Here is a 9,811-nt window from a genome sequence, read left to right on the forward strand (position 1 = left end):
ACCATTCTGTCAGATTGCCCCTCTGCTGCCATTTGTCACACATCAACAACATAGAATGGACTATTGGTGGGAAGGTTCATCCATCTGCCTCTGATATCATGGGCCAACATAATAAAATAGGACGCGTTACTTTCAGAGCAGCCTTCATATATAGGTGAATACACTTATATACAAAAAAAAAAAAAATATATATATATATATAAATTAAATAAGTAGAAATAAAAATAGGTATTAAATGGATAAAACATTATTTACTTCTCTTTCCTCTTCTCTTTCCTCTTCTCTTTCCTCTTCTCTTTCCTCTTCTCTTTCCTCTTCCCTTTCCTCTTCCCTTTCCTCTTCCATTGACTTCAAAACTGAAAGAGCGTCCTCTGAAGCCTCATTTGGTGTAGTTGTGGTGGAAGTGGTTCAGGGGCACTACAGGGATGCACCTGGGCACAGGGCTAGAAGGAAACCACCGTCTTCCTGCCTACACATGATGTGACGTGGGCTGCGGTTTATAAACCTGCCGTGTCTGTCAGGCGCTGGCTCCCAACATATCACGGGTAAAAATGGCCCCTGGATGACACACCAAGAGCCAAGATGCACCTGAGTCTCTGGGCTGCAGTTTTGCTGCCAGGACAGGACCTGTCCCAGCCCCCATTCCTGCCAGGAACCCTCAGTGGGGGTCTCCAGGGAGGGACAGGCAAGCCAGCACTCCCAGGACTGGTCTCTGGCCCTGACCAAGAGCCTTTTCCATTTGCTGCTCCCATCAATAGCAAGGCAGGGGCTATCCCTTCCCATCTCGATGCAGTCCTGGTGCAGTCCTATATATGCCTATATATGCCTATATATGGCTTCTACAGCACAGGGGTATTTGGACTGTCACATCTTGTGCTGTTGAACTTTCCTACTCAGGAGATGCGCAGTTCCTGCAGGGTGCAACAGTGACAGACCCATCTTCCCCACAGCCAGAGCAGGTTCCATGTTGATGCCCACCAGAACAATGTGACACCCACAGCGGCCTCAATCCCTCATCATATATGGTCATAAACAGCACTGGCAGAGTTCATTGGAGAGCTGGGTTGCGTCAGAAAGGAGATTACTGCCGATAATGTCTAAAAAGGTGTCTGCTGCTTCAATTGGCTGCTGCTGCAATCTGGGCAAGTATTTGTAGATATATATTGCTCTCCAGTTGTTACTGTCCCCAGGAGTCCCCAGGAACTATAGCAGGGTGTGGAGCACAGAAAGGCTGTGCCAGACGACAAGAGACTTGGGATGGGGACAGAGGGACTCCTGCCACCTTGGGTGCTGTGGCTGCTCCTCTTTGTGCAGCCATGCAAAGGTAGGTTCTCATTCCCTTGTCCCACAGTCCAGGGCAAGCAGGCACCAATGGGGTCACTGGGGTCTCTCTGGGAAGAGTCTTCTCAGGGTCAGACAACAGAAAAAAGGGCTCCAACCTCAGGGCCTGTGAGTGCGACTGAGCAGGGCGGAACCCAAATCCATGGTGTGGGGCTCAGCACTCTCCTGATGAGTCTTATGTTAGTGTTTGAAGGAGTTGCAGAGGTGAGGCTGGCAAATGGCAGTGTGCACTGTGTTGGGAGAGTGGAGGTGAAATACAACAATGAGTGGGGGACCGTGTGTGACGACTCGTGGGACATGAATGATGCCGCAGTGGTTTGCAAGCAGTTGGACTGCGGGTCTGCTATAGAAGCTCCTCACTACGGACACTTTGGGCCAGGATCTGGCCCCATTTGGATGGATGACGTTGCATGTAATGGCTCTGAGTCTGCACTGTCTGGTTGCACACATTCAGGATGGAAAAAACATAACTGTGTTCACAGTGAGGATGCCGGAGTTACATGTTCAGGTAAGGGACAAGCCTATTCTCCACTTCTGTGGCCAGTTCAGGTGAATTAATGACCAGATGCCAGAGAATCACTTGTGGTGATGAGCGGAGGTTGTCAATTGCTGGTCCCTGGGAAGGCCCACTGGGAGTCCTCATGTGCGGGCATCCTGCCTGGTCCCGAGGTGGCTCAACCGATCGTTGGTTGGTGCCTGGGGCAAGGAGATGAATCCCCTGCATCCATGTCATAGTGTCTGTTGGTTCCCATCTGTCTCCTCCTGACCACCCAGGGCAATGAGAGCAATTAAAGTGGCCACATATGTGCCTGAGAAATGTATGAGTTGGTTGGGAACTTTTGGATTGTGCTCTGACAGGCATAAATCTCTTGGCCAAGGCAAAGGAGCTGCTTGGAGGTGAGCTCTCTGACCACTCTCTTACCATCTTCCTGGCCATTGGATGGGGACACGTGCAACCAGCAGTGCATTCTGGCCCTGGATGAGGAGCCTTCCCCAGGCAGGCAGTGGAGCAGGGGCTGGTGCAGATGCTGACTGCAGGAACAACAAACCATGGTTTGGACACTTGTGGCATCCCATCCAATGGCAGTGCCACAACAGCCCAAGGCATCTGGGAATAGGGAACTTTTCTGGCAGCTCCAAGGGGTTCCTTTGCCTTGCCAGAGCCTGGCAGAGCAGAGCAGGCTGAAATATCTGCAGCTTCTGAGCCCATTACCCACATGCTGTTGTTACTGCAGTGCTGGGGGCTGGGATCAGGCAGAACAGGGGCTCCAGGATGGGAGAAGTTTGCCTGAGCAGTGCCTGTTGTTGTGGGCTTTGGAGAGAAAGAAGTCCACAGGTGCTGGGCTAGATTCTAAGAAGCATTAGGGACTCCCTGATGTGTTTGTGCCCTCAGCACCCACCAAGAGGTGCTGGGATGGCTGTGGGGCTCTGCATGTAGCTGATTTGGAGATGAGGTGGGAAATGCCAATGAGATCACAAGTGTCTTTGCTTGCTCCAGGACCTATTCGGCTTGTTGGAGGAGACAATGACTGCTCAGGTCATGTGGAGATCCATGATGGAAAACAGTGGAAATCTGTATGTGATTCACACTTCGGTCCCAAAGCTGCCGATGTTGTCTGCAGGGATTTGCTGTGTGGCAAAGCCCTGCTGTTACCCAGAGCAACTGCCTTTAGAGAAGAAGTCAGTCCCATCTGTGACAGAGATCTGCAGTATGTGATGAATGCATCTGTCCTCACCTCCTGTCTCACGAGGAATCCTCTCAACCAGTCCTGCACTCATACAAGCATGGCTACTGTCACCTGCACAAGTGAGGACTCAGGATGGGCTGTTGAACATGGGGTGTGTGCCAGGGACAGGGATGGGGCGGTGCTGGGTGTGGGGACAGAAGTGGAATGTGGTGGTCTGCAGCACTGAAGTAGTGCAGAAGGAAAAGGCAATGTGCCTCTCAAAAGGGAACTAGAGCACCAATCACCCTCCTCTTCTGTTCCCAATACACAGGGTTCAGGCTGGTGAACAGCAGCACGGTGTGTGCAGGCAGGGTGGAGGTCCAGGTGATGGGGACCTGGGGCACCCTCTGTGCCTCTCGTTGGGATCTCTCGGACGCCCACGTTCTCTGTCATCACCTTGGCTGTGGGTTTGCGGAGACCGTTCCTAAAGGAGGGCATTTTGGGAGAGGAACCGGCCCTGTCTGGAGTGACTCGTTCCACTGTGAGGGGAGTGAGAGCAGCCTGGCTCAGTGCCCAGTGACCGTCCTGGGGGCCTCTCTGTGCTCTCATGAGAACGATGCCGCTGTCATTTGCTCAGGTGCGTGTCTGGAAAAATCTGTGGGGATAACTCCATTTGTGCAATACAGTCATCCAACAGTCCGTGGGGACCTCACAGCAGCATTAGGCTGAAGTTCTCCCTGGAGAAACCCTACGGGGTGCATTTCTGGAATCTCTGCTCTCCGCAGGCCCGCCTCGCCCCATGTCCCTCAGACTGGTGGACGGAGGGAGTCAGTGTGATGGGCGTGTGGAGATCTTCCAGCACAACACATGGGGCAGGGTCCTGGATGACCAGTGGGACCTGGAGGAAGCCAGAGTGGTGTGCCGGCAGCTGCGCTGTGGAGAGGCGGAGGCAGCCTAATCCCTGCTGAGAGCCCAGCGAGGGACGGGCCCCGTGGGGCTGCGTGGGGTGCGGTGTGCAGGGCACGAGGCCAGCCTGAGTCTCTGCAACACCTCCCTGCCAGAGGCCACGGGCATCATGGAGGACGTGGGGGCCGTGTGCCAGGGTGAGCTGCAGCACATCCTCTGGACACAGCAGCAGACAGGCAGGCAGCCTCTGATGGCTGGAGCTTCTTCCCACTGCAGGGAGCCGAAGGGTCCGACTGGTGGATGGGGCCGGGCGCTGTGCAGGGAGAGTGGAGATCTACTACCAGGGCCAATGGGGCACGGTCTGCGATGACGCCTGGGACATGGCTGACGCTGATGTCGTTTGCCGCCAGCTGAGCTGCGGGTGGGCTGTGGAGGCGGCCAACTCCGCTCGGTTTGGGGAGGGCTCCGGGCAGATCTGGCTGGATGGTGTAAACTGCTCTGGGACTGAAGCTGCTCTCTGGGACTGTCACTCCTGAGGAGTGGGGACAGCATGACTGCGGGCACAAGGAGGACGCGGGAGTCATCTGCTCAGGTCTGTGCTGGGAGCCCGGGTGAGGGAGGCAGGGGGGCATGGACAATGCCACCAAGGGCCTCTGCCTGAGCCTGTCCTGAGGACAGCAGATCTACTGTTGCCCCTGGGGGTACTGGGGAGCACGGCCATTCTGACAGTGAGTGGGGAGGGCGGGGGGCATCCTCTCTCCATCCCCCAGCCAGCTGGGGACCCCCTAGCCTGGGGTTTTTCTTCCTCACAGAGTTCATGGCCCTGAGGCTGGAGAACAATGATGGCTGCTCTGGGCGCCTGCAGGTTTTCTATAACGGAAAGTGGGGCAGTGTTTGTTCCAACTCGATGACTCCTCACACAGTGCCATTGGTGTGTAAGCAGCTGGGCTGTGGGGACAGTGGGACCCTGGAAATGAGCTCGCGCTACGATAAGCTTTCTGGCACTGCATGGCTGGATCATATCGAGTGTGGGAAGAGCAATAGCTCCTTCTGGCAGTGTCCTTCTGCACCCTGGGACCCACAGTCATGTGATGATCTGCGAGACGAGACCAACATCACCTGCAGTGGTAAATGAGCCACTGGGCACCAGACCCCGCTTCCCTCACCACAACCCAGGTGACCCAGTGAGGTGCAAGCAGAGGCCTGCCCTGCACAGCTCCCTTCACTACAACACTTCTTTCTTCAGGGAAACAGCCAGGAAGGCCTCTGGTTGCAGCATGTCCCAACTCCACCAGTTGCACAGGTAAGAACAACTTCTCCACATGGCTTCTAGCCCAGTCGTGCTGGTGCCGTGGGAAGTTTCTGCATCTGCAGACAGGGAGAAGATTCGTGCTGTGGGAGGCAAGGACAGATGCTCAGGCAGAGTGGAGGTCTGGCACCACGGCTCCTGGGGGACAGTGTGTGATGACTCATGGGACATGCAGGACGCTGAGGTGGTGTGCCAGCAGCTGGGCTGTGGCCCTGCAGTGTCTGCCTTGACTGAGGCTGCATTTGGGGAGGGTACAGGACCCATCTGGCTGGAGCAAGTGGAGTGCAAAGGAACGGAGTTGTCTCTGCAGGACTGCTGGGCCCGGCCTGGAGACAGTGGTGTCTGCCGGCATAAAGAAGATGTTGGAGTGCATTGCTTAGGTGAGTAGCTGGGCTTACTCAGGTCCTGCCCACAGTCCTGAGCTAAGCAGAGCCCTGGCTGCGTTCCAGCCCTGAGGAAGGGGCAATTCAGGTGGCACTTGTTGGAAACAGGTGCCAGGGGATTCCTTATTACTACACAGCCCCGCCTCAGCCCTGCTCTTCTTTGCAGCTTCACCCAGGATGACAGCATTCCCCCCACAAAGCAGGTAAGGCGTCCAGCCTTGGGGCTGGCTCTCCACACTGTGACCCACAGCCAGGGGCTCTTTATCAGGGTGTGAAATGCCCAGGAAGATGCAAGGCTGTTAGGGATGGGGAGGGGCTGTAATGTACCCAGGAGGATGGGAGCTGCTGCATCACCCAGCCCCTGGCCCCCAACCCCTGTCCTGCTCCTTTTCTCTCCTAACCCTGGTGCATCCATTGCCATGTTCCTTCCCCTGCAGACTGGGCAGATCCTGGGATTGGCAGAGGGAGAGTCTTCGTGCCTGTTGTCATCTGCATTATCCTGGGGGCTCTTCTCTGCCTGCTCCTGGCCCTCCTGGCTGGGTGGATGCAAAGTGCAAAGGCTCAGTGCAGAGGTAGGTCCTGTCCCAGTAAATCTGAGGGAGATGCCTCTTGATAGGGCTGGCGGTGATGCTGGAAGGAGCATAGGAGCATGGGTAAAGTGGGGGGATAGGACCATGTACTGCTTCCTGTTCCACACCACTCCACAGACAGCCTGGACATTGGGCCCCAGCAGCGAGGGGTGGAGAGAGCCCAGAAGCAGAGGGAGTTAATGCTGGGGCAAGGGAAGAAATGGCAAAGCAACACTGGTAGGGATGGGAGTGAGAGGAGACAGCCAATGATGTTCCACTATGGCAGCAGTGGAGGGGGTTCTGGGGCAGAGAAGGTGCCAGGAGGAACACGGGGTGCAGTCCATCACTCTGTTGTAAGCTTCTGTGTTGTGTTGGGCACAGCCATGAAATGGACCTGAGGAGCAGAGAGAGGGCAGCTCCAGGGGTCAGCAGTGGAATCTGACACAGGGGCCAAAGAAGCATGAAGGTTGTCTCTGACAAGTCGGTGTGAGGCTGATGCTGTCTCACACCAGGTCATTGCTCTCAAAGGGGATGTGACAATGGTGCCCAAACAGCCAGCCCTGGGCTGATCCCAGGAGTAGGGCATGGGGAGAAAAGCAGAGTCCCATCCCTCTCTACCCATCTCCAGGACAGACCTGCCTTTGTCCTCAGGCTCCAGGAGAACTGAGGAGCCCTTCCCCGAGGCTGTGTATGAGGAGATCAGATACAGCCCTCCATGGGAGAAGGAGACAGTGTTTTATCACTCAGGTGAGCACAGGCTCTTTGAGGGCACATCTGCATGGACCTTTCCCTTGTCCCTGGCCCAGGGCTGGCTCCAACACCAGTCCCTGCCAACACCAGTCTTTCAGCCCCACCACCTGCACGTTCTCCATCTTGCATTTCATGAGATGTTACTTCTCACTGTCACCAGATCCCTTCTCCTTGTAGACGTTGCTATCCTGCCCAGAGGTGATCCAGAAGATGGCTATGATGATGCCAAGGAGGTTTCTGAACCTGAGAATAATCCTGTCTCTGGGCAGGATCACTGTGAGGTGCCCAGGACACGAGAGGAGGGAGAGAAGCCCAGGAATGCAGTCAGAGGTAAGAGGGAAATGAAATGCAGCACTGCTAGTTACCATGTACCATTCTTTATCTTAGGTGAATTGCTGCAGTACCAAAAGCCCAGTCTCTCATGATGGTGAACCTGCCCCAGGGAGATTTCCTTGGAGGAAATGGGTCTTGGACAAAGGGCTCATGGCCAGTGAGAAAAAGGAAGGATTGTGATGGGTAGCCCCAAAGGGGTATCCTATGGAACAAACCACAGTGCTTGTCTTACTGCTTGCAGGGGTAAGTCTGCACTCCCAGAGAAGTACTGGAGCCTCTAGAGTGGATGGAGATACCTTGTCCTTGTTCCTGAGGAGCACGGGCTATGATGATGTTGAAGAGGTGTCTCTGGCACATCCCCGTGGGGATACAAGCACTGTGACATTACAGTAGGGCACGAAAGGATCCCTGAGCCCCAGGCAAGAAGAACCCATCTCTGTCATGAACTCGAGTGCAGTTGCAAGGGAAGAGAAGTTGGTGCTGCTTAGAGAGCTGTAAAGTCCCTTTTCCCTGGACAGCAGTAGTGGGGCTACTTGTGTTTATATCCCCTGTTTTTATATCATGTGTCCGTATTTGTTCTTATTAAAACCTCTTGAAAGTTCTGATCCAGAGCTGGTGCTTCACTGCCCATGTGTCAGTTGGATCTCTGGGGCTGATCAAGAGAAGCAGAGCACAAAGACACAGTGATGGAGAAGGGGTGATTTTTGGAGACAGTGGTATTGGGATCAAGATGTGGGGCTAAGAGCATGTGGTGCATGGGGAGTATTCCTGCTCACAGAGACCTTTCCATCACTCCTACCTGAAGAGGGGATGAGGCAGCTGTCTCCAGCACTTCCTCCCACAGCAACATCGCCCTGTGTCCTGCTGTGAGACCCTCCACTCACAGGGTAACCCTACGGAGCTCTGAGAGGAGCCAGCACTCATGAACCTCTCTGCCTCTGAGACTGGAGCTCCACTACTTTTGGCCCCAGCCTTGAGTCTGCCCTTCAGCCCAGTCCCAGACCCACTCCTCCCTGTGCAGATGCAGGACTGGAGCCTGGCCCGAAATTAGTTTCCTGTGCTCATGGTGCTCAAGTACTCATCACAAGGAGTCTCACTCCAGAAAATTTGCTCTTCTATGGGCTTTCTGCAGCCAGACGCTGTCTCTCATTTGGTGCTGGGCAGCAGCGCAGAGGGCCGGGATCTCAACATGATGCCCCTCAGATGGGTACTGGTTTGCTGCAGGAGCAACCACAGGCCACTGATCTTCTCCCAACAGCCATTTTGTCCTATGTGAGGCTGGAGAACAAGGATAAAAGACAGCCTGGAGATGCACAACACTACTCTTTCAAAAAAAAAGAAGAAAAAAAAATCATAGGTTGAGATAAGGAGGAGTTTAATGAAAGGTGAAAACAAACAACAATGAAATAAGCAAAGTCCATGTGGAAGCAAAACAAGGCTCTCTTATTCTTCTTTGTGCCCCTTGTAAAGTCCAGTTCCAGTTGGTTTTCCTGACCCCATCCCAACACAGCCTAGCAGCATCCCTATACTCCTCCCAGATTACTTGTCCCTGCTTCCACCACATGTGCATTTTTTCCTTGTTCCCTGTTTGACCAGCAGGTCCCAGTTTGGCCGTGCTGGTATCTTGCTTTCCTTTCCTGACTTTCTATACTTGGGTATGGAGAGCTCTTGTGCCCTAAGGAAAGCTTCCTTAAAGACCTGCCAGCTCTGTTCTGCCCCTTGTCCTTTAGGTCAGATTCCCAGGGGATTTTGTTGACCAATTCTCTGAAGAGCTGGAATTTGGCTTTCCTAAAACTAAGCTTTCTGTTTTTACTTTGTCCCATATCCCTCAGAAGTATGAACTCCTCCATCTCGTGGTCATGACAGCCCAGGCAGCCTCCAATGCTGATGCCACCAATCAGTTCACTCACATTGGTGTGCAACAGGTCCAGCATTGCATCCCCCTGTTGGGGCTGTCTATTACCTGGCTCAAGAAGTTATCCTTGATGCATTCCAAGGAGCCTTCTGAACTGCCTACAGCTTACTGTGCTACTTCTCCAGCAGATGAGTTATTGAGGTCCCCCAGCAGGGGCACCCCATCTGCAGCCATCAGGCCAGGTGTCAAGTGAACTGCCCTGTGGTCAAGAAAAATTCTTGCCTCTCAGCCATGTATTTCTCAGATGGACTTTTCTGGCCAGGTATCACGCCCTGTCACTGAAGGGACAAAGGAAAACACCATCTGTATGCCTGCTCTATCTACTAACCGTCTCAGTCCTCTGAAGTTATTGCTTGCCCTAAAGCTTCTCAGCAATTTCATCACTGCCAGCCTGAACTATCAGTAAAAAATAATAATCAGAGGGGCAAACCAGGTCAGGAGGTTTTCTGGTCCCCAACTCAGGGCAGACAGTGCGTAATAGGAAGGATTCCTTATCCCTATTCTCCATCTTGCTGAACACAGTGACCCAAAGGGACGTTGGCACCAGGTTCCTTTCCAATGCAGCTGGCACATCTCCTCAGTGACTGCCACACCATCCAGCAACAGCGTCTTTATGAGGATCTTCTGGGAGACAGTAT

The 9,811-nt window shown here is 53.9% G+C and overlaps 2 protein-coding genes across 2 annotated transcripts; both read left to right on the plus strand.

Annotated features, from left to right (window-relative positions):
- Window positions 1–3,126: 3,126 nt before the first annotated feature.
- Window positions 3,127–5,049, plus strand: LOC104915600 (scavenger receptor cysteine-rich type 1 protein M130-like). The gene is given in 5 exon segments (XM_085228217.1): window positions 3,127–3,148; window positions 3,794–4,111; window positions 4,191–4,441; window positions 4,443–4,506; window positions 4,727–5,049. Coding segments are annotated over 5 exon segments (978 nt in total).
- Window positions 5,050–6,069: 1,020 nt separating this feature from the next.
- Window positions 6,070–7,881, plus strand: LOC100544815 (uncharacterized). The gene is made up of 4 exons (XM_085228012.1): window positions 6,070–6,178; window positions 6,827–6,922; window positions 7,103–7,255; window positions 7,500–7,881. The coding sequence occupies exons 1-4, from the start codon at window positions 6,151–6,153 to the stop codon at window positions 7,649–7,651; spliced, it is 429 nt and encodes a 142-aa protein (XP_085084138.1). The 5' UTR covers window positions 6,070–6,150; the 3' UTR covers window positions 7,652–7,881.
- The last annotated feature ends 1,930 nt before the right edge of the window (window positions 7,882–9,811 follow it).

Source organism: Meleagris gallopavo, chromosome 7 (assembly GCF_905368555.1).
Source record: "Meleagris gallopavo chromosome 7, MGAL_WU_HG_1.1, whole genome shotgun sequence".
Lineage (NCBI taxonomy): Eukaryota > Metazoa > Chordata > Aves > Galliformes > Phasianidae > Meleagris > Meleagris gallopavo.